Raw genomic sequence first — 24189 nt, 5'->3', positions numbered from 1 at the left:
CAACTGCTATATTCCCACGCGTATTACATACGCGTTCGTCTTACGTGATAAAATGGCACAATGTGGATCGTTGATCATGATCATGAGCGTTACCCGCGATTCATTGCAGTACACGTAGCATTAATGTGTTACCTATACCAACTCAAACTGGCAATCATTGTTTCAGATATCGTGTCGAGGCGATCAAAAGCACCACCGGTGACCCTCTCTCTCTCTCCGTTAACCCCGCAGCCGCGCCTCGGCTTTCGTGCGCCTTGCCTCTTGTTGGTAGTTCGGGCCAGTTCGGGCCAATCCGATGCGTCTCCGATGACCAGCGTCGTCGGCTCCTCCAGCGCCGTCCGAGAGTCCTCCGGATGGCCCCCCGGCCGATGGCTAGGCCGCTTCCCCTGCCTCGACGACCGCGGTAGTCGCCCTTCCATCTCAGATCCGATCTGTCGTTTAGTCGGTTTTTGGTGGATTCTTTTGGCAGTTTCTGTATTCTCCTTGTTTTGCTATTCCAGCGACGAGATCTGCGTTGTGTTTGAAATTGATTTTGGTGCTCCTTCACGTAATCTTCGGAGGAGCACTGTTCATTTTGGACACCGAACTGAGGCGGAGAACTCGAGAGCATCCTTGGTACGCTTTTCTTTTGTGATTTATCCTTGAATTTAGCTTCGTGTTTGGATAAAGGCTAATAATTGTATTGCTTTAGGTACTGTTTCACTTTAAACGTTCCTAGGAAGGGGTAAAATTTGTTATAGTTCGGATTCTTGAATTTATAAGTTGAGATAGAAAATGATGGATACGCTACTGATGTTCCGCATCCTGTGCTTTCTATTGAGGTCTCTCTTTGATTTGGATAGCTACTTCCAAGTAACTGCCCTTGTGGTAGCTTCTAAATGCATACTGTTGCGCTGCCGATCGTTCGTTAACATTCTCCCCGTCTCCATGTTGCCTTTATCATGCTCCTAAGTCAAAATGAAGCTTTTGGCTGCCTTTGGCACCGAATTCTAGTACTTACATAATGGATAGGAAAATGCTAATGGCTGAAAGCTGCTAAAAAAAAATACAGTTATTTAATTGTGTGCTTTGATAATTTTTTTCACCCTACTTTGTGGTGCGTTGTTTTTTTCAAGGGGAGAATTTTCCTTTGGAACTCTTTAGTGGTAACTATATGGAACTTCTTTTGAATGATGATCCAAGGTACTCTGTGGTAGATAATTCTTGTTGATTGCTGGTATCACTTCTGCATAAAACCTTATGCAAGCGTTGGGATGAGTTTATTAATGTGTTGTTCATTTTCCATTTTTTTATTTTTATTTTTTGGTATCTAGTTGTCATTATCAGATTCATCACAGCATAGGATCAAAACCACATGGATCTTTCCCTATATACGAGTGCAACAGAAGTTACTTTTTGGGGATATATAGAGATTTCAATGTGGACTTTTCTTTATTTGCTATCACAAACCTACCCTTTGAATCCAGTTGTCAGGGCTTGCTAGACCACCAGGAATGTTTAGGTGGTGTTAGAAGCCCATTCATCACGATTTTTAAAGAATTCAAGAGGGAAACTGGTTCCCTCAGCTTGATCTTTGGTTGGACAGCTTCTGCTATCTCTTCACAAGATTAGATGAATTATTATGTTATGATTTGCACAGTAAATAAAAGAGTTTTTTCTATTAATTGATTAAGCGCAGAGTGCTATGTTTGTCATTTAAATTACAATTCAAACTAGTAGTTAATCTGTTAAACAAGATATTTCATTACCCAATAAAGATGACCTCAGTCATCTTTATTTCAGTTCTATACGAAGTAAGGAGTATCTTCTGATGAACATAAGTTTTCCTTATTGTATTGGAATCCAATCAATCAGTTTCAGAAGGAGTTACAGAGGGAGTTAGGGAATTACTATAAAAAAAAATGAACAAATAGGATAACTAAGTCCTTTTATTTAAATTAAATACGGATCATAGTATCTATATTAGAATCAAGTACTCCTTTTGGTATAACTCTTTTTTCTTATTATACTATATAAAATGGCTATAAATTACTAGAATAGAATATTCTACTAAGACTAGACTAGAATAGTAGAATGATTAAAGATTTCATTTTGTTTTCTTATGGAACATACATATCAATATGCATGGATAATACCTTTTCTTCCACTTCCAGTTACTGTGTCAATAGGATTTGGACTTCTACTGATTCCAACAGCAACAAAAAATATTCGTCGTATATGGGCTTTTCCTAGTGTTTTACTGTTAAGTATAGTGATGGTGTTTAGTTTCTTTGTTGTTCTATATTTCTTCAAGAAACAAAAGTCTACTGGCTCTAGGCAGCTTATAACTACCATTTTTTTCCATGTTTAACTATGTTTCCCACCCAAAATTTCAGGTATACAGCAATATACTTGGTTCTATATTTGGCTACTTTGGTTCAGTATTTCTTCACTTCTTATTCATCTCCAGGGTAACACTCTTTTTTCATGACTGACAGTGTGGGTCTTTGTGGTATTTTGGTACCAGTTTGTGTGCTAACAGTGTCCCCTTAGGTATGTTATTGATGTAATGATGGCTGGAAGTGGAACACATGCTACCTTTGCAAACTTGTCAAGCTTTGATGTAAGGCAATTTTTTAGTTTTACAATGAAGCTATATATATATATATATAGTGAATGAACACAACAATCTAAGCAATGCTTTGCTTATCCGACTAATATCTACAATAATGTCATGATCAAGCAAAGGCAAATTACTACAAGAAACAAGAACCCAAGTCCGTCCAATCAAATCGTTTCTTCAGTATGGTTGAGGCAAGTGATGGATCTCTACCCTCCTGGATTTTCCAGCAGGTAAGCTTTAGCATTCCATACAATTTATAAGAAAGAATCAATTATCAACCCATGATGGTGTAATAATACCTTGTCTACTTTGAAGCATGGATATGACATGGCATCTTGATGCAATTTTGAAAGAAGGATTTGATATGGCATGGGTATGGCAATTAGAAATATCTTACGTATATATGATAAACTTGACATCCTTTGATGTATTAAAATTCTAGCCATATATCATGGTGAACAATAACATGCTAGCATCAAACTACCTCTTCATCATAAAAAGTAAATATTCCTAATAATATTATTCTCTAATAATGCACAGAAGGAAACATGAACATATGATAAATGAAGATTATTTAATGCATTAATTGTAGTCTGATGTACAATACAAATAGCATATAAATAATCTGTTCAGTTATATAGCTATTTTGTTCATAATAATAAAAGTCAACATTCAAGAGGAAGTTTTCCAGTAAGTATTCACGTAGTATCACTTAAGGATCATAAAAGCTATGACTACCTGATCATTTTGATAATTATGTGAAAAAATAGATAATTTGAGGAATTATCTAGCATATAACCAACAGGCACTATACCAGTATTATATCCGTCGTGTACTTGGTATGGATATGAAGTGTGTTTCTGTTTCATAAGTCGTCTTGTCTTCTCATGGTAGTAGTTGCATTACCGAGATGAACAAAGAGAAAATCTATGAAGGTTCGGGCCTTTGGGGAAAATGGCAGTTTAAGTTAACAGTGTCACAAAGCAGGAAATATGTGGGGCTAATGTTCAGAGGTAAGGTGTAGGTTGTTGTGCTAGGTTGAGTGAGTCTTATTCCTCTCTGATTCTGCAAACCTTCAGGATAATGGTTGTCAACATAGTTGAAGAGTCCAAGCTTGCAACTGTCTCCACCATAAAAGACCAAATATTTTGTCTTCAAATCAGGAAAGAAAATTGTAATAAGGGTTTTAGGTACAGAAAATTCATATCGTGTACCTTAGATTAGCAACTGACATACTGGAATTTTTGTTTTGCATGTTCTCTATGCATCTGCTTACTTAACAATAATAGTATCTACAGTCAATTGTCTCACTCCAATTTTATTACCTGTTTTTTCTTTCTATTGTTGTAGGACTTGGACGTGCAGTTATTGCCACATTATTCAGGTAATATCTATCTGACCTAATTTAAGTGTATGCTTGTATCAAGTTCTATATTTTGTTAATCTGAGGTTGAAGCTACATAGGTGACTTTTGATGCCGAAATATTTGTTGTTACATATTTTTTGCAGTTTACTTTTTGGAGCCAAAATTCATATATGCTATTTTATGTTTTAGATGCTCTTAATGGGCAGATATCTATAATTATTTTCTAATTTTTGGTGTGTTTGGATAGTTGTACTTTTAAGTAAATGATTGGTTTCTAGCACCGTGCAACTGAACATTGGGCTTTATAGATTGGTCCGGTAGACAATCACTTTGCATGCTAGGTTATCCATTGGTAATAAATTTATTGGAGGTAAATGAATTATGGTTAATATGTGAGATTCAATTTGAAAATGGTGTTTGATTAAATTAGGTTTAGCAGCGAACATTCTGCTGAACATTTTATCGTGCTTGTTCTTATCAGATAATCATGAGTCATTTTCTGCTGAGTTGCTTTGTGGAATAATCCTTTCCCTAGTCTGCCATGTTACAGCTGGCAGTAACAAGATGATATTTATTGCAGAAAGCCAAGATCTCTCAGCATCATTCTGTAGCCACTTCTAGAACTACACTGCTTATCATTTGGTAAATAAGATGTATGCTTGAAGAACAAAGGGAAGTGTATCTTTCACTTCATTTGCCAGGCTACACTAGAGCTTTTTTCTAAGGGAAGAGAAGGTGTGACCCACCATTCATTTCATTGAAGTTGTTGCATATAACATTTTGCATTTTGCAATTTATTCTGTTCTTGTGATGGTATTGATTTTAATTATGTTAGATCATTGTCTTGCTGGGTCCATTACCTCAAAAGGGTCTAAACAGTTGGCTATTTAAATGTAATTAAATAGAAACAGAAAATTAGCCAAATCTTCCATGTCAGTTGCTTTTTAGTATCTGTTTTTGTTAGTTGGACAATTAACAACTGCCAACCAGATGGCCTGCTTAGGTTAATTATTACATGAAGCTTCATTTTCTTATCTGAACTGTATTCTGAAGGACACTAATGAAATCCTGAAAAGATAGTTTTCTGTAATTTGCTGTATGATTGAAATCTGAATTTCCTTAGTCCCACATGCATTTCTTTGTAAAAGAGGCCTTTTGTTCAGATGCTAATTAAATGTTCAGAAAATATTAATTTTCAAGAGTACATATGGATGAACTATGTTTAAGTTGTAATTGTTTTCTACTCTTGCAGCCTCCACGTTCGAAGCATTGCCATGATTGTGCCAAGTGTGTCCTCCAATTTGATCATCATTGTGCATGGCTAGGAACCTGCATTGGAAAAAGGAACCACTGCCGATTTTGGTGAGTGGATCAAGTATTTATTGGATGATTCATAGATTGTTATTTGGTCAAATCTAAAATACTATTTCTGATTTTTTTTTATTCATTATTTTTTTATAGTGTGAGTTAAATAGTTGATAACATAGATCTACCATTGACCCTGATATTGGTCATATCTCTGCAGTTAAAAAAAATTGCCGCTGGCCTCATATTTCCTTTTCTTCAACTTATTCTTGGCTTCTTTTCTTGTTCTAACTTTCTCATCTTATTTTTATTCTGCTGTATTCTGTTTTTGCTCCTGCAATTATCTTTTCATGTTTCAACTTAATAAGCTCAGCTGCAAGCTGACCTTAGTTAAAGGCTAATATCTTGGATCAAGACAGGAAGAAAGCAGTCACAGCCATCCGTTGAATCGGAATATGTTGGTTATAAAATTTACAAGAACATTATCTAATCATATGGTCCTAGTATACATTTTATTCTCAAGATGATTTAACAAGAAATAGCTCGAATGCATTACCTTCAGAGAGCTTATATTGTTTTTTTTTCTTTTTCGGTAAAGTTAGAATAGTTGGGCATTTATTATAATATTGTTTTAATGACTTAAAGATTAAAATCGACAATCGAAAGAAAAGTGCACTTCACCTCGATTCAAATATATCAGTCTTGATTTTGTACTTTGATGATGCAGTTACCTTGAGCAAGGTTGAACAAGCATCGTATGTGTACACGAACTTCGTTGTAAATCATTAATAGTGGATTGTGCTATAAATCAACATTTGCTGCACCGCCTAAAACGGTATGGTACAGGCAGTATGTACCAGTCCGGGTGTGGGCTGATACGCGGACCACTCTGTTTTGGGCGATCCAGTTAAATTAATAAAAAAATCAAAGAAATGGTGGGGCCCCTATCCAAATCAACATTAAAAAAAAGAGATTTGCGAGCCCTCTTCTCCGGTAAGATGCTGCCGCCTCACCATCGCCACTGCTCCTTTCCTCATCTGTCTTCTTCTTCCTTCTTCGTCCTCCACTTCTTTCTCTTCTTCTCTCTTCCTTCCTTTCTCCTTCCTATGTTCCTCCACCACCCTTTCTACTTCTCTCTTTTTTTTCTTCCTTGTCGAATCACCAGTATACACCGGCATATTGTGTCAGTACACTGGTATAGACCGGCACATACCATTCCAATAGATTGTCAAAACGGGTCCGATACCCGAAAAGGCAAACCCTGCTATAAATTAAACAATGATATTTTATTAAATCTAAAGAATTAATTAGAAGGTTTAAAAAATGATTATTTGATCTAAAATTAAAGCCAATAATTAGTTAATTTTTCAATCAAGATTGTATTAATTGATTTGGAGAACATAAATATTAATTGATTATGAAAACCAATTGATTAATCAATTCTTTTACTAACAGCATGTTTAAAACTATGACATTGTTTTTAGTTATTTCCTGTGCACCACATAATTTTGTTTCTAGCCATAATATATTCAGTCTTGACATCTATGAAATATGTCTTTCACAAATGGCATACATATGTTCAGCATCTGTAAGGTTCAACAGCACTAATATACGCCCTTAATATTAGAAGAATGATTTATTGGATATTTGTACAGACCTTCCAATGGTTATCTGTTGGTAAATGAGTATTAATTATAATATATAAGCTTCTTCTTAAATTATGATGATACTCCATGCAAGTACATCTTTCTTCAAGAAAGATCATGTAATTCGTGATCATTACCAAGCATTTTGTAATTCTGTGTAGCTTGCTTATTTCCCAAGTGCTTAGCGATACAATCTGAACCATGCAAATAGCTGATCTGGAAACATATTCTGGAATTTATAATTACTAAACTACGAGGCAGTTAAAGGCACATTATTTTTAATGATTCATGTTAATCGAGGCTTGCTATGACAGACAGTTCCAGTGATGTCAGATTCTTCATGGGGATTTGTTATCCTTCCATCAAGTGTTTCTGATTTTGCTCTGATCAGATTGAAGATTATTGGTTACCTCTTGACTCTGAATTGTATTACTTGTAGTCGAACTAAGAAATTAGTCTAAAGCTTCAAATTTTTTTTGTGTCGTACACTTACTGAACCTGGTACTGCATACCTAGTTGTGAGAAGCTTATTACTTAGCTATATCATCCCTTTAAATCATTTGTTATTTGTGGTCTGGAAGTCCTACGTTGCACTAACACTGGAACATCACAATTTTTTCATTTATTCATTTTGCATTGTTTCTAATATGTTCGTCTCTGAAATTTGTCATAGGTGGTATATTTTTGAAGAAACAATGCTCTGCATCTGGACTGGCACATTGTACATTGATCTCTTAGTGTCAAAAGCCATGAAAGCTTGGTATAGAATCTTTCCTCTGCAATCAGTTATACCTTGAAATTGTGAAAAGGCACTGTTTATCTTAACGCTAAAATCAAGATATATTGGAATGTTTTAACAATTCTAGTGTCTGTTCCTTATATGTAAGTGTAACTGAACCAAATACTTGTGTTGTATATGTTATCAGGTGGAAGGATCTCATTGCAATAATATTAATCGTGATATTGGTTTTTTGTTTCATCTTTCTAATTTTGCTGCTACTTTTTCACAGGTAAGAGATGTTCTACAGTGTATACAATGCTTACATCTTATAAGTTTCTTTTCTCATTTGAGATATACCCAAGTGTTTGCATGAGATAATTTTTTCTTCTCTACTGCTTGAATTGTGTGTGACTTGACTAAATGTCATCACAATATAAAACGACTTGTCTTGGCTATATGCTGTTTACATGATACCACTTTAAACTAGGGGGTGAGTAAATTATGTTTCACTTTGTGTTTAGGTTGTCAAAGTTGATACTCCATCTTGATGGAAAATTTTGGTTGTAGAAGATAATATTTCAAACTAATACAAGCTCATTCTTCTATGAGTTAATTTCTAAGAAACAAATGCGCACAATTCAAAATTTTATATAGGGAACATTGGCACCATGGTGAGGTTGCTCCATTATGAATTGGAAGATAAGGGTTCTGGTCATGAAAATAACCTCTTTGCATCTAGGGATATAGCTACATGCATTTGAAACTCCCAAAATATTCATGCAGTGGGCCACCCTTTTCTGTGTATATTCTGAACAAAGTCCTAATCATTATAATCTGTGTGTGGGATTACAAGCTATCCACATGGCATAAAAAGTAGACACAGTTTATAGACTTAGTTCATAGTGGTTAGCCATCAGGAATTATAGAACGAGCTTAAGTATAAGCAGTTAATAAAATATTCTGTGGATGCATTAAGGAAACTTTGCTCTCATGTTCTGGATGCTTTTTGGCATGTTTAGACAGTGAGGATAAACTTTTTATACTAGTTGATGGTGACTTTATTGATTTCACATACACTTAATCATGATGGATGAATATTAGTGATCAAGTCATCGATGAATGACACGCAAACACTCAATCCAGTTCTCCAATTAATCCATAGGGCTAGTAGTGTCAGATAGCAAGTAACTAGACAACACAGAAATGAAGGTTAAAGGGGAAACAAAAGAAGCACTTAAAGAAAAGGAAAAGGAAAAGGAAAAAAGCATATTTAACATGATATGCTCAAAGCAAGGCCGAAATGAGTTACAGCACTTCAAAAATCATGGTTTACCTGACATGAAAAGATCGTAGAATTAGTAGACTTCTCAAAAAGTCTTCTCCAGAACGCATTTGACTCCCTTTAACATCTATCCCAAAAGAAGCCAAAACTAATCAGCACATGTACAACAATTCGTTGTGGTATATTGCCAAGCATTTTGGGGTTTTACAGGTTTGCTTTCCAAGTAACATACTCCAGATTATTTCATATAGGTTGTATGATGAAGTTAAATAAGAATAGCTTATTTGCAAACAGAATATGATGTTCCATCATGAAGCAGATAGTGGATATCAATTATCATATGGTGCTTTGTTAGCTCCATCATTCCTGCAGGATATCTCCTATTATTTCACTTTCACAACACACTTTGTTCTTAATGAGTTGTATAACATATACGGACGATTGAGTTATTCATATGCTGACTGAATTGTGTCGTTTCTTTCACCATTTTTGTTTACATAATAGTTTTCTTTTGGAATTTGTATTACTCTTTACAAGTTAGCTGCTTATATGAACTAGAATGCATATTTGTGAGCTAATCTGTGTGGTTCTTCTGTAGTTATCTTGCATTAACAAATCAAACTACACATGAAATCATGAGGAGGCGACGGATACTGTACTTGAGGTAGAAGAACTAAAGGAACTAGTTCATGTTGAGTACTGCTACATCCGTGCTGATGTCCCACTGTGAGTTACATGCTAATCATGTCAATCTTGTGATGTCCAGGGGATTCCCAAGCAAGGTTCATCCATTTAGTAAAGGCATTTATAGGAACTTGATTGCGTTCTGCTGCTCCTGTGACGATAAGCATAAACTGGAAGCAGTTCCGCCGGTTGAAGATGTCGAAGCCAGAGCACAGCCATACACATGCATTGATGTTATTTCTTGTCGATGCTGTTGATATCTCGACTTATTTGTCTATTTTTTTCTGTGCCAGGAGGTTGTAGATTTTTGTGTGCACCGCTATCTCACTAGTCAACTATCTTGCATCGGTTTCTGTCATCCTCCCAATTAGAATTCATGTCTAGGTTTCCAGCCATATAAAATGCAAAACAATTTCTCATGTGTGATCAGGGTTGAGTTCACTTCTCCATCTTTTAGATTCACTGAAACATCCACACGTGGTATGCTTTTGAATCCCCCATTTTATTGTACTTACAGGATCATTCATGCAGCAGAGCAGAAGTGCATTTGTTTCCGGAATTACATACCAGGATGGAGTTTTAAAAGTTTACGGGTCAGTTATCCTATTAGATCGGATTATAATATAATATTCCTATTATAGGGATCCAATTTTTGCCCTACAGTAATGTCTTTTTGATGCCCAATCATCTACGCTAAAAAAAGAATAAGAAATAATAATAACAATTTGTTGTTTTTTAGATTTCTATTCTTTTTAATTTTTCACCTCCTGGTTTTTATGGACTACTCAAAAAAATCTACATGGGCACATATTACGCTGGACGCACTTAAATAAATCTTGAGGTCATACAATTTCTTTTTTATGGGTGCATGGATTGATGTTTTAGGCGTAGAAGCAGCACAAAAAAATATTGAGTCAAAGTTTGAAAGAGAGAAACCATCGACGGTAGTTGATGAAGGGCAATAGACACGAATTTTCAACAAGACAAAAAAAAATTGCGCTCCTATGGGTTGACAATTCTGAATCTAATTTGACTTGTCAACCGCACGTTTGTAATTAAGGGGAATGAATGCGTTCTCCATATTAAAGTTTTAACCCGATTTATTAGATCTAATTTTATATATTTCTAGAAATAAATCAAGGTTTATCTTGGCATGCTAATAATGTATAGTTTTGTTCATCTAATTCTCTCGTAATTTATTCCCTTATACATGAAATTATCCATCAAGGATCAAGAAATCTTGATCCTATTGGTTACCCAGCATTGTGATACATCGGTCTGCTCTTTAGACGGCAACGAAAGCAAATCCATGTTGTCCCGGATAGCCTACCTACCTACCTACCTACCTACCTACCTACACCACCGTGAGTTGACCGTTCCATGCATCAATCAATTCATGTCCAACAGTGCCTGTAGAATTCATCCATGTTCAATCAATTCAGGTACCCCGTCGCTCGCTTGTCGATCTCAAACGTCGTGAATTAGTACATCAAATAAAAATAGTAGGAAGTCAATTACCACCTTCGTGAAGATTTATCTGACCACGCTTGATGACAGTGGTGGAGCAGTACGGATGAGCGGAAGCAGAGAATGATGCCACGTGATCTTGTTCCCGTTGATGTTTTCGAGATCATGTTCTTTATCTCTCTTGATCGACGACGATCGAAGAGGCGTCTCCAAAAGGCCAGTTTAGTGCGAGAGTCGGACGGCACTGCGTAGACCACTGAAGAGGGTACCTATCGGAGGCCCTGTGACGCAACTGGGAGAGAAGCAAGAAGAAGTTAAGGGGGGCAGCAATGGCGTACCATATGCTGTCGGGTCTCATGTGCTCCACTGGCCTCACACAGCTAGCTACTTAAGCTTGTACGCTTGTTTCCTTCTTCCCCTTCACCTTTCTCCTCGTTCTACTCTCCGGAACGGAAGAGCTGTTGCTGCAGTGTCCCACAGGGATCGCGAGAGCTCAGCTCTGGTGTTCGGTGCAAGGGGAAGAGGATTTTGGAGGCGTGATGAATTGGTTTGACATCTGTAACGCATGTGAGACTAAAGATTACCCATTATATATATATATATATATATATAGTCTTGTCAGGATCGAAATGATGTATTGAGATGAAGACCGACTTCACTCGGCGCAGTTTCCGTCAGGATGATGTGCAATAATGCGTGTGTGTCCTCCAGCAGTGGAACTGTCAGCAGCTTCTCTCTCTCTCTCTCTCTCTCTCCCCCAGCGTTGAGTGGTACAGTTACACCACGAGAGCAATCCAGATAGCATTGGCCCCATGACCTGATGTCTGTGAGTCTCCAATTCCACCTTGTTTTGTACTCACTTCTTCCAGATTCATCTTGTTTCTGCAGCTTGGTTACATCCTGTTATCGTACCAGTCAATCCTAAATGGTTGGCTTCAACTTCTTCTGCCGATCTTAAACACCAGTGAATGATTTGGGGAATCGTCCTCACAACAATGGTACTACAAGGGAATGAGGAAACCAAGAAATAATGGCTGGGCTGTCCATTCTACCATAAAGAAAAATGCATGTCACAAGCAATCCCTCGTGGAAACGAGAGTGGCAGCTGAACCACCAAACCACAAAAAGCTTCGGAGCCTGCATTCTCTGCAGAGAGCCAATGAAGGGAGAGGAGGTTTCCCTCTTCCTGCCATGATTACTTTTCAGTGGGGGAAGGTGACTCACCATCCCTTTTCTTTTTTTTTTCTTTTTTTTTTTAATTTCTCCCTTGCGTTGGTATCTTCTTTTGAGGCAATTTGCGTCCATTTTGATGGAGTAATGTAACCACTCCAACCAATGACAGAACGACTCAATTCTGTGGTGTGGTGCTGAAAGAGAAAGACAAAAGTGACCGCCATGTGTGTCCTGCGTTGGCTACCTCTGACACAAGGGGTCGGAAGTCTCACCAAATCCACCGGAAAGCATCGCGTGTGGTGCCTGCAATCTTGCTCCAGCAACCATGCAACGCCAGTCTTCCGAGACTCGTAGCTCTCTTCCTTCGTTTATCACCGGTATTCATTTTTCCCTCCTCCTCCGTGACTCCCGTTGAGAGCCATTTGAAGTCGGTGGAATGCATGAAAGGTGCTCGATGAAATGGGAATCTCTTCCTCTCCACATCACGACCACCGAACGAAGGAAAAAAGTTGGAGCAAGCACGGCTGGGTCAGCAGCCCTACTGAGGATCATGTGTTGAGCGAGCACATGCGATCTGCTCGCTACGGTCCCTCTCGCCCTGGCGTCAATCATTAACTTGATTCCCTCCTCTCTCTCTCTCTCTCTCTCTCTCTCTCTCAGCTGCTGTATTTTCTAGTCATGCAAAGAGGACAATTAGCGTCCTTGTTGCAAGGAAACCGTCTTCATGGTTTCATACGAAGCATGATCGCTCGATCGTATGTGACTGCCTGAGGATAAGCGCGACGAACAGTGTGGAGGAGGAAAATAATAGAGAGTAGGGTAGTGTGATCGACACCCACATCAACCATCATATCAGCATTCGCATCGTAACCAAGTCAACCTCCGTCGTATATCAATTTGTGTTGACGTTGGCGTTCTCTTCGCTGACCGACGTTGAAATCCGTAGTATACAGAGAGTATATACTCTAGAGATAGAAATTAAGAATATATAAATATATATATATATATGATATTTATAGAAAAATCAAATCATAATTGAAACGGTTTCCTTCCTCCATGATATTTCATTCTCGTACGAGGATTCCCCATTCCTTATGTCTCTTTTTATATTAAAATATTAATATTGATTTAATGAATCTTAAAGTATTTATAAATCCTAATATATTCCATACGTATTGTAAAATATTTTTTAATTATACATATTAATCGGTGTATTAAAATTTTTCTCATTTTGTTACGTCACTAACCTAAGCATCATCTTAAAAAAACTTATTCGATTTTGATTTTCATAAAGTCGAGCAAATGTACCCTATAACTACTAGATTGAGATAGTTATTGAAACCACCCTACTACTACTAGATTGAGGTAGTTATTGAAACCACCCTATAACTATCCTATAACTACTAAATCATGATTGAAGTGGTTATTGAAATCATCATGTAACCACTAAATCATGATAACTATCTAGATATATAACTATAAATCAAATCTCAATACTCCCCTTTATTCATAGTTGCATACACCAATTTACGACATAAAATAAACATGCTTTCGAATTGGAAGCAATTTGGTGAGGATATCCGTAACTTGTTCATTCATTCCAAAATACTTCATTGTTATGGCTCCACTTTCCTGAAGTACTTTTTCGATCATCTAAAGCTCCTGCACAATCACTATCAGTGAAACCAAATAATTTACATTTAAATTTTATTTTGAACACTCATTTTAATCCAATCGCTTTCTTTTCTTTCGGTAGATCCATTAGCTCCCAAGTTTCATTCTTCTCAATTGACTTGATTTTCTCTTTCATTGCTTTTCTTCATTCCTCCTTTTTAACTGCTTCCTCAAAAGTTGTTATATCTAAAATAAACAAAGCAAATGGGTGAGGTTGACGATGAACTTGTTGGAGCAGGATCTATCACTTGATTCTGCGGAGTGTCTAGTTCTATTGGAATCTGCATTTGTGTTTCACCTTTATTGGTCTTCCAATTTCAACTTACCCTTTCATCAAACATAACATTCCTGTTAATAATAACTTTGCCACTAACAGGGTTATATAATCGATATGCTTTCGATTGTAAAGAATAACAAATTAAAATATATTTTTTAAATTTTTCATCAAGCTTGTGATGATTTTGTGAATTCACCAAAGCATAAGCAATAAACAAAAAATTCTTAGATGTCTAACACTTGGTTTCATACCAAACCAAGCCTAAAAAGGAGTTCGATTCATAACAGCCTTTGTTGGTAAAATATTCAACAAATAAACTGCTGTTGCAACTGCTTCTGCCCAAAACTGATTTGGAAGATGTTTTCCTTTAAGCAAACTTCTTGTCATTTCAACGATAGTCCGATTCTTACGTTCAGCTACACCATTTTGCTCCGGTATATATAGTGTTGTCAATTCTCTGTGAATACCATTTTCTTCACAAAAAGAACTAAACTCATTAGATAAAAATTCACCACCTCTATCTGTCCGAAGTGTCTATATATCTACCACTTTGTCTTTCTACAAGTGCCTTAAACTTTCGAAAATTATCTAATGCTTCATATTTCAATTTCAAAAAATATACCCAACTCATGCGACTATAATCATCCGTAAACAATAGAAAATATTAACTTCCACCAAATGATTTTGTATTCATAGGTCCACATAAATCAGCATGAATTAATTCAAGACAATTAGATGCTCTTCATGCTTTTCATAGGAAATGATTTTTTACTTTGTTTGCCATAAATATATCCTTCACATACATCAAGTGTATTAATCTTGGGTAATCCGAAAACCATTCCTTTTTGACTTAACAACCTTAAACCTTTAATGTTAAGGTGTCCATTTCTTAAATGTCATAAACTAGACTCATTCTTTTAAGTTGTGATAAGCGCATGTCTTTCAATATTTGACACATCAAGTGGAAACATCTTGTTTTGTGTCATGCAAACATTTACTATAATCAAACCAGATTTTTTATCTCTAATAGTACATGAACCATCATCAAATATTACTGAATATCCATCATCTGCTAATTGTCTAACACTCAACAAGTTATGTAATAAAGTAGGAACAAAAAAAATATTATCAAGGTATTTTACCTTCCCTTGATTTGTCTTCACCTCAATTGTTCCTTTCCCTTCCACTTGGATTTGCTTGTTATCTCCAAGTCTAACATTCAATTTGTGAGTCTCATCAATATCTCTAAATATTGATTTTATGCCTGACATATTATTAGAACATCCACTATCAAAAAACCAAATATCATTTGAGATATTATGAACTTGTGAACGAGTCATAAACAACTTTTTTCTTTTCTTCATTTTTCTCCACGTAGCTTGCTTGCTTTTCTCTTTTCCAACAATTTATCTTCATGGGACCAAACTTTTTACAATAGTGACATTGAATTCCACTCTTGTAATTTTTTTGATCATAATTTGATTGACTTTGTTCATCATGCCCATCAAAGTGTCCTCTTCCTCTTCCATTTCCTCTACCACGAAATCCTCCTCTGCCACGTCCTCTTCCTTTTGATTTTTTTTCTTCTTTTGAAGTAGAAGACTCCCGCTTAACCTGAAATGCTTTTTTTTTACTTTTTTCAAGTGACTCGTTCAACCTTACTTCATGTGCTCGCAAAGAACCCATTAGTTCATCAAATGAATATGTAGATAAATCTTTTGATTCCTCAATTGCGGCAACAACATGATCAAATTTCGGAGTTAAACTTTTTAAAACTTTTACAACAATTATATGATCAGAAAGATGTTCACCATAAGATTTCATTTGACTAACAATTTCAGTCACTCGAGAAAGAAAATCTTGCACCGATTTATTGCTTTTCATAAATAAAATTTTAAACTCACAACGGAGGGTTTGAAGTTTTACTATAATCACCCTTGATGAGTCCTGAAATTCATTTTGAAGTATCAACCAAGCTTGCTTTGAGGTTGTCACTGCTGCAATTCTTAAGAAGATCGTCTCATGTATGAAGAACAATGCATTTGAGTCATTCTTTCTATTCTCCCTCAGTTTGATTTCGTCATATGGATCTGCATATCCATTCTCTATTAAGTCCCAAAGATCTTGAGACTTGAATAGAGTCTTCATCTTGATACTCCAAAATTCATAGCTTCTGCCCGAGAAGATGGGGATAAGGGGTTGAGACATGAAATTGCCATTAGAAACCATAATGCCCAGTTGATCCGAGTAAAAAGAATCCTTTCGACTCAAGAAAACTGATATAATATTTAAAAAACAGGAGGATTAATAAGAACACTTACAAAATACCAAAACTCTCTCTTCTGTTTATTACTCTATGAATTACGATCCTATTTATAACTATTAGATTGAGATAGTTATTGATCTCAACAGTCTTGTACAAAAGGTTTTCGTAGATGGATCCCACATAGCCATCTACTCATTGGCACACACGAGATTAAAAGTGAGTTGGGTTATTTCTGGTCATAACTTCATCGCATGTAACACAAATGTGCATTTGTATTATGAGCTGCGACCAAACCATTAGAAATTCTCATGGTAAAAATGATTCAACCTAAGAAGATGCTGACAACTATTGAGTCCGTATGCCATTTGTATTTCCCATGGACTATTGAAATGGTCCAAATATTAATCCCTCCAAATCAGCGTGCGATCACTAATCTCCAATTCCAATGTTTGACCATCAGAATTCATGTTTTCCAGACGGTCCAATTCCTGCAGCTGCGAAAATTCCAACACCTCCTCACAAAAGTCAAAATTAATCTCCACACCACCCATTAACATATAAATTCTTTTACGCAGCCATCATTGTTGACGAGTGATCGGAGGAATACTTGCCATTAGGTTTCATCTGCTCCAATCTTCTAACCCATCGCCACAAGTAACAATAATAATACTGCTAAAATAAGCTTTGCCAATTCCGCGGAAGGTTTGACTTCGTTTGACTCGGCCACCTTAAATCGCTTGATTCGGAAGACTTCCATCGGTTTACGTCTCTCTTAGTCTCCGACTCGTGCATGCCTCGTCAAACCGTCAACGTGTTATAATCCTGTAGCGGTCTTAATATATGGTGAGTCGTTTTCCTCCTTCCTTCCCTGTGCCCGCTCGAACTCGGTCGTCCTCCTCTTTCCTAACCGATCGCACGAGGAACGAGTCGCGGACGCGCCGATCCGACTCGGAATCCGACAGGCGACTAGGAACAATCGCGGTCCTTGGAGGGTATTTTAGTCACTTCACTATAAATAACTAAGTATAATAAACAAAAAGCGCACACGGCGGAGACAAACGTCAAAAGTACGTCTCGATGTTACCGTATCCCAAGTCGCTATTGTCTTTCGTTGCTCTGTGGCCTTTTATCTTGTCCGAGCTAAGCGATTCGGACCGCCCTCAAAAGCCGTCTTCGCTTTTGTTGCGACTTCCCGTTCCGGACTCCGCTCCGCTGTCGATGGTATCGTATCCCCTACTTCCGTCGCTACTCCCACCGCGTCCTCCTCTGTCTCCCGACGCCGCCCTCGCCCGTTCCCTTTCCCTTTCCCATCTCCCCGTCTCCCGAACCCTATGCTCTCCGATCCGTTCCCGATCCGACTCGTACACCCCCGAGGAAACCCTAGTGATGTGATCTCCTGCGCCTAGGGTTCCCTTCATATATCCCTCCCTCCTCTGATTTTGGGGGGGTTCTTGTTGCTGCTTTGGAATGGGCTGCGGCGGATCGAAGATGGAGGAGGAGGGCGCGGTGCGGCTCTGCCGAGAGCGTTCGCAGCTCCTCGCCGACGCCATCCGCTACCGCTACGCCCTCGCCGACACGCACGACGCCTACGCACGGTCCCTCCGCTCCGTCGGTGACGCCCTCCAGGGGTTACTCCACGGCGCCACCGCGCTGCCGCCGCCGGGTTCACCTGTCCTCCCCCTCCCCGCCCAGAGGAAGGGCGACCCGCTTCCCCCCACCGCCGCGGTGGCGGCCGCCGTCTCCGTCCCGTCCGCTTCCGGCGGCCACTCCCACTCCCAGTCCCACTCCGGTTCACACATTCAATTTCACCCGACTGATTCCGACTCCGACGAAGATTCCCCCCTTCACTCGGACGGAGCGTCTCCGATTCACCATCTCCACGCGGATGACGCCCCCGTTGGGCCGACCTATGTCAACCTTAACTACGCCCGGAGCCGCCCGGCGGAGCCCTCAGTCGCCTATCAGCAGCAACCGCCTAATTCTGAGTCGATACGCGTCGGCTCCGTCGACGAACCGGCTCCCGTGTCTTACCCTTACTACGGCTACCCGTATTCCCCTCAAAGTTCGAACTTTGACCCTTATCCTTCTTACCCGTATGCGAGCTACGGCGGTGGCAGCGGCGGCTTCTTCGGCTCGTCTTCGCCGCCTCCAAACATTCCACCGCCAGCCGTGGCAGCTGAAAGTTCTACTTCTCGGGAGCCCCCACCACCGCCTTCTCCTAAGGCTTCGGCGTGGGACTTTCTAAATCCTTTCGAAGCGTACGATAATTATTATGCTCCATATACGCCAAGCCGAAGCTCAAAGGAGCTAAGAGAGGAGGAAGGGATCCCTGATCTGGAGGATGAAGACCAGGAGGTCGTCAAGGAAGCCTATGGCGACCCAAAGTTCATGGCCTCTACGTCGGCTGCTGCGAATGGAGAGTATGCTGGTAAGGTTGCCACGGGGTCGAAAGAGGGTGTGACAGGCAGTGCTGGGGAGGATCCCAATCGAAAGTCGAGGTCAGTGGAAGCAGGAAGTAGCTTGGAGCATGAGGTTCATGTGGTGGAGAAAAGCGTAGTGACTGAGCCAGCAGAGCGACGGAGTGCCGTGGGATATACAGTCTCTCGGAGTTATCAGGATATTTCTGAGGTTGTGCAGGAGATAAGGACTCAGTTCGATAGGGCGTCTGAGTCGGCTAATCAGGTGTCCAAGATGCTGGAAGTCGGAAAGCTTTTATATCACCAGAAGAATTCTGTATATAAAGGTAAAGAACCGAGTCTTGCAATTTCTTCTCTGGGCTTTTGTATTTGGAAGAACATATGGAGCAAAATCTGATTATTTTTTGTTTTTCCTGCACATTGTTTTCTCTAAACAGTTTCTGTCAGGATGATATGTGGGTTACCTCCACTTTCGAGCTCTAAAAATGAAGATCTTTTGGTATTTGAGGAAGATAAAGCGATGGACTGCGGTAATCTTTCGTCGACATTGCAGAAGCTGTACAATTGGGAAAAAAAGCTTCTTGAGGAAGTCATGGTTGGTGCAACAATTATCTTTTCCAAGTTTATAGTTATCTCATTTTGATGTTGTTTTGACATGAGTATTGTATTTCTGGGAGAGGTGAGCACAAGGAAATAAAATAAGTAGATTAGGGCAGCTATTGATTTGTACAAATTTACAGTGTTGAGCCTGTGGCTAAATCCTAAAAAAGAAAGTATGGTAGATAGAAATCGGAGGACTTTTCTTCAAACATTTCCTTCCTAAAGAGTATTGATAATTCATATATGGACATGTTTCTTTGAACATTTCCTTCCTAAAATGAGGTGGCATACTAATAAATCATATTTCTTCCGTAAAACATTCTACGATGATCTAACATCATTTGTGTGAATCTTTTTAAAATTTATTTTCTTTCTCGAATGCTTGTCTTCCATCAAGTCTGAGCAAGAAAATATGGTAGGCATTCTATTTTTTTGATCCAAATCTATTTCAGGTAGTTGACGCTGCCTTGCTTGACTTTATACACTTTGTCTTCTCATCTTAAATTCACAGGATCTTTTTCATTTAGAAAAATAATCTTAGTATTTATTATTATTTGGTCCATAGCCTGACACAGGAATCATCTTTAAACTTAAATGATCTTAAGAATCCATTAAGAATCTTCAGTGAACACAATCCAGTTATTTCTTAATACATATATATGTATATGTATTCCTCATTGCTCATTGTTATACGTACATATATGATTCAATTAATCCTACTAATCAAGTTCTTATTTTTGCTTCAAGTTTTCAAATGAAATGCTTGATAAAGAGCCAATATTCTAAAAAGCATTTACTGTGGCCACATTTGCATATGTGGTCATATGGTCACATTGCATGAAGCATATGTGTCACAGCCGCTGCATTCATCAATGTAGCCACTTCCATGTTCTGCAAATACGTGAAAAAGCTGCCACATATACAACCACATATACTTGTGCAGCTGCTTAAACGTGATACACCCTTTGCATATGTTTAGGTTTCCTCGTTATGTTTTTTACCACATTATAGTTCTGTTACTATAAAATGTGGTCAATTGATAACGTAACTCTAATGACTGTTACAGATTTCTGATAACAGATGAGTATATCTTTCCAAAGGTCTAATTTGGTCACAGAATACATTATCTACTTATTTTCTGAATATATATATATATGCATACATATATATATACATATATATATACATACATATATATATACATATATATATACATACATATATATATATACATACATATATATATATATATATACACATATATATTATAACTTCTACTTGATTATATATATATATATATATATATATATATATACACATACATATATATAACTTCTACTTGATTATATTTCATTGAACATCTTGATATGGAACACATGTCCCACATACTACGTATGCTGTGGTACCTTGACTGTGCACATATTCTCTTCTAAAAGACATTATTATGAGCAACTGCGAAGGTTTCTTTAGTATCATAATTTTTATCTTTTTTTCCCTCAGATATAGGATTTCTGACTAATTGATTGAGAAAATTATGCATTGCACAACTGCTAGAACTCAAGTAGTAAAGACATGTGTGATTGTTTAGCTTACATATTTAAATTCTACTTATGTAGGCTGAGGAAAAGATGAGGGTATTATACGAAAGAAAACATGAGCACCTGAGGCACTTGAGCGAGAGGGGTGCAGAGGCAGAAAAAATTGAGGCAGTGGAAATTTTTATCAGGAAGTTATCTACGAAGATAAGAATAGCCATTCAGGTTGTGGGCACAATTTCTAGTAAAATCAGTCAGCTGAGGGATGAAGAGTTATGGCCACAAGTTAATGAACTTATCCATGGGTATGTAACTGCTTGTGGTATTTCTTTGTTTTAATTGTGTTGTAGTGTCTGGGTTTGCACATGTACTCCTGAAAATAAAGTCGCGGCATAACACCTGGATTTTACCTCGGATACGACATGACCCGATATATTGGCAGCTTTCTAAGTATAAAAAAGAGAACTTCAGCATTCATTTCATAAGCTGGTTTCTCAATTATTCTTTTCTTCTCATTGGTAGAGTACTCTTGATAATTTAAAAGCATTGTCCTAACAGCAAAATTGTTATATACTCGTATGTATATTTGTAGTCTTTTTTCCTTATATGAAAAATCAAATTCGAAGTATAAAATAAGATTTGTCTCTCCATTTTTAATAAGACAAGATAAATAATTGTGAAATGATTTTCATCATGGTTTTTACTCTAAGTTAATCTAGAAAAGCTTTTGTGTGATGTTGTCAAATTTGTACATTGTTGTATGTCTTTTTCTTGAATTGAGCTGATAACAGTTAAACCATTAACATGACATATAAAATAAGTTGATAGCTGCCACCGGCTGTCTACACTGATAGCTGATCTTTATGACTACATTGAATTATAATTTGATACTTATATTGTGGTCAACTTTGTCTTAGTTGATTTGCCATAGGTTTGAAACTATAATCTGTAGTGCTAACCTTTTCCCTCCTTAATTGAATACCTTAGGATGCTGTTGTTTAAACCAAGCTTATTCCGTTTTCTTTAATCTCTGTTCTAGAATATGATGGGTTTTATGTGATCAATGATACATTGCAGATTTATGGGGATGTGGCGTGTAATGTCAGAATGCCATCATATTCAGTGTCAAGCAATATCTGAGGCTAAAAATCTAGATTCTATTTTATCTGGAGTAAAGCTTAGTGATGCTTACATGGATGCAGTAAAGCAGTTAGAGTTCAAGTTGGTGGATTGGATCAGTAATTTTTCTGCTTGGGTGGCTGCACAAAGGAGCTACGTCAAATGCTTGAACGGTTGGCTTATGAAATCTATACATTATGTGCCTGAAATTACAGATGATGGTGTTGTTCCCTTTTCTCCTGGGAGATTAGGTGCACCTCCTGTATTTGTCATTTGTAATTACTGGTCTCATAGTATGGATCTGATATCCGAAAGGGATGTTGTTGATGCTCTCCAGGCTTTTGCTGAAAATGTTTTTAACATCTGGCAAAAGCATAACTTTGAGCAGCAGCAGAGGTTGTTGGCAAACAGAAATATGGATAGCAAGCTAAAGTTAATGGAAAGGGATGAACAACTAATGCTCAAGCAGAGAAAGAAATTGATGTTAGTTTCCAGTGAGAACAGGATATCAATATCTGAACCTGTGGAGCATCAGGGATCCACTGTCAACAGTTTGCAGTTAAGTCTAAAACAGATCTTTGAAGCTATGGAAAACTTTAGTGCTAATTTCATGAAGTCATACGAGGTACTCCACACACGTTCTGAAGAAGAGAAACAGAGGCGGTTGAGAGAGAAAGCAGGAGTTTCATAGGATTTACATGGATTAGACTTTGCTGAGACTCATGCATTCATGTGAGAACATATTACACCTGATGCTTGGGAAGTGGCTAGCTATTTATCATCGTCTTCATTGAGTTGAGCTAAAGAGGCATCCCCGTCGATATGTCTGCCTCCAGTGGAAGAAATTGGCTCTCATCAATTTGGCTAAAAGCATTTATGGACAGCCTGGAACAACCATTCAGTGATCTCTTAAGAAAGTCTGGAAATGAGCTTCTGAGGTTGAAAGAAGTGTCATTTGTAGTTGTAAGTGGGATCTAAATCGCTCGGCTTTATCCTAGCAAGATCTGAGAAGCATGGCATCAATCTTGTGCACTGTGCTGTTGCTACGGAAGGTAGACTGAACTGAGCGGGGAAACACTTACGAAGTCTCCATTCAATGGAAAATGTGGAAGATGAAGTTGAGATGGTACTACGTGGCGCTTAGTTTTGTTTTTTGTGTTGGCATTTTATTATGTCAACAAGACACACGATGTCGATTTCGACACAACAAAATAGTTCAAAGTCGATGCCTGAAGATCTTCATGTTCTCAGTCTTCATGGAAAATGCTGCTCCATGTCTACGTCCGAGGTGGAAACTAGTAACCACCATGGAGTATTACTGTAAATTTGAAGCAGTAAGTGCATATGGGCATTTGCTATCATTGTCGCCCCACCACTCCGCTCCACCCCTGAGGTGCGTTCTCGTTCCTATCATGGTAAGCATAAAGCAATCGCGAACAATGAGCATTTGCAGAGGAATCTGGATAGGTGATGATGATTTCTAGTGTATAAGCTCATTATTTCATTAATTTTGCTGTATAGATGTTATATGCATAGAGAACAGTGTATCCATACCATTTGTGATTCTGTGCTGATCGTGCTGTGGCATACCTCAGACTTGCTTGTTCCACTTGGCTTCACTGGGTAGCATCTGAAACAGGGTTGCCAAGGTTGAATGGAATGTGCCTCTACATGACACCTCGCTGTCTTTTTAACCTAGTTATCTAATGTTCTTATGTTGATACGGTCAAGGCAGTCTGGTTATGATTTGCCGGCTTCACTACGAACGCCACAGCTGTAACTTCTTGAAATCTTTTATATAGTTCATCTTCTAAGTGTCTTATGGCATTTTATGCGTGCATCCAACATTTGAGATTTATCATGTGCGACCCTATTGTTATTTGTTTCTAAATTCCGTATGGTGTGGGATCGTACTGGTTCGATCCGAACTTAAAAAGGCACAGGAGCGTCCGAGAATCTTATGTGGCAGTTCTATGAGGCAATTATCGAGCCTTGAAGTAGGTGAGGTGACATTGACGGTAAGCCTGAGATTGGGTCGAGGTCTGGCTCATCGGT

At 38.1% G+C, this 24189-nt stretch overlaps 2 protein-coding genes across 2 annotated transcripts; both read left to right on the top strand.

Annotated features, from left to right (window-relative positions):
* The first annotated feature begins 168 nt into the window (after positions 1-168).
* LOC135607469 (protein S-acyltransferase 10-like) lies at positions 169-10025 on the top strand. Its single transcript, XM_065099326.1, has 11 exons — positions 169-403; positions 501-615; positions 2376-2450; positions 2533-2602; positions 2723-2832; positions 3953-3986; positions 5221-5330; positions 7593-7679; positions 7846-7929; positions 9521-9586; positions 9689-10025. Exons 1-11 carry the CDS (start codon positions 307-309, stop codon positions 9861-9863), a joined length of 1023 nt encoding a protein of 340 aa, XP_064955398.1. The 5' UTR covers positions 169-306; the 3' UTR covers positions 9864-10025.
* A 7547-nt stretch (positions 10026-17572) lies between these two features.
* On the top strand, positions 17573-23951 carry LOC135607468 (protein ALTERED PHOSPHATE STARVATION RESPONSE 1-like). Its single transcript, XM_065099325.1, has 4 exons — positions 17573-19206; positions 19318-19475; positions 21097-21320; positions 22093-23951. Exons 1-4 carry the CDS (start codon positions 17931-17933, stop codon positions 22823-22825), a joined length of 2391 nt encoding a protein of 796 aa, XP_064955397.1. The 5' UTR covers positions 17573-17930; the 3' UTR covers positions 22826-23951.
* Positions 23952-24189: the final 238 nt, after the last annotated feature.

The sequence above is a fragment of the Musa acuminata genome, chromosome BXJ2-3 (assembly GCF_036884655.1).
Source record: "Musa acuminata AAA Group cultivar baxijiao chromosome BXJ2-3, Cavendish_Baxijiao_AAA, whole genome shotgun sequence".
Lineage (NCBI taxonomy): Eukaryota > Viridiplantae > Streptophyta > Magnoliopsida > Zingiberales > Musaceae > Musa > Musa acuminata.
This window is presented reverse-complemented; position numbering and strand designations above follow the sequence as displayed.

Coding starts and splice junctions, on each gene's coding strand:
- LOC135607468 (XM_065099325.1), top strand. CDS start 17,931: ATGGGCTGCGGCGGATCGAAGATGGAGGAGGAGGGCGCGGTGCGGCTC. Junction 19,207..19,317: donor GAAGAATTCTGTATATAAAG/GTAAAGAACCGA, acceptor TTCTCTAAACAG/TTTCTGTCAGGATGATATGT. Junction 19,476..21,096: donor AGCTTCTTGAGGAAGTCATG/GTTGGTGCAACA, acceptor CTACTTATGTAG/GCTGAGGAAAAGATGAGGGT.
- LOC135607469 (XM_065099326.1), top strand. CDS start 307: ATGACCAGCGTCGTCGGCTCCTCCAGCGCCGTCCGAGAGTCCTCCGGA. Junction 2,833..3,952: donor CCTCCTGGATTTTCCAGCAG/GTAAGCTTTAGC, acceptor CTATTGTTGTAG/GACTTGGACGTGCAGTTATT. Junction 5,331..7,592: donor AGGAACCACTGCCGATTTTG/GTGAGTGGATCA, acceptor AATTTGTCATAG/GTGGTATATTTTTGAAGAAA.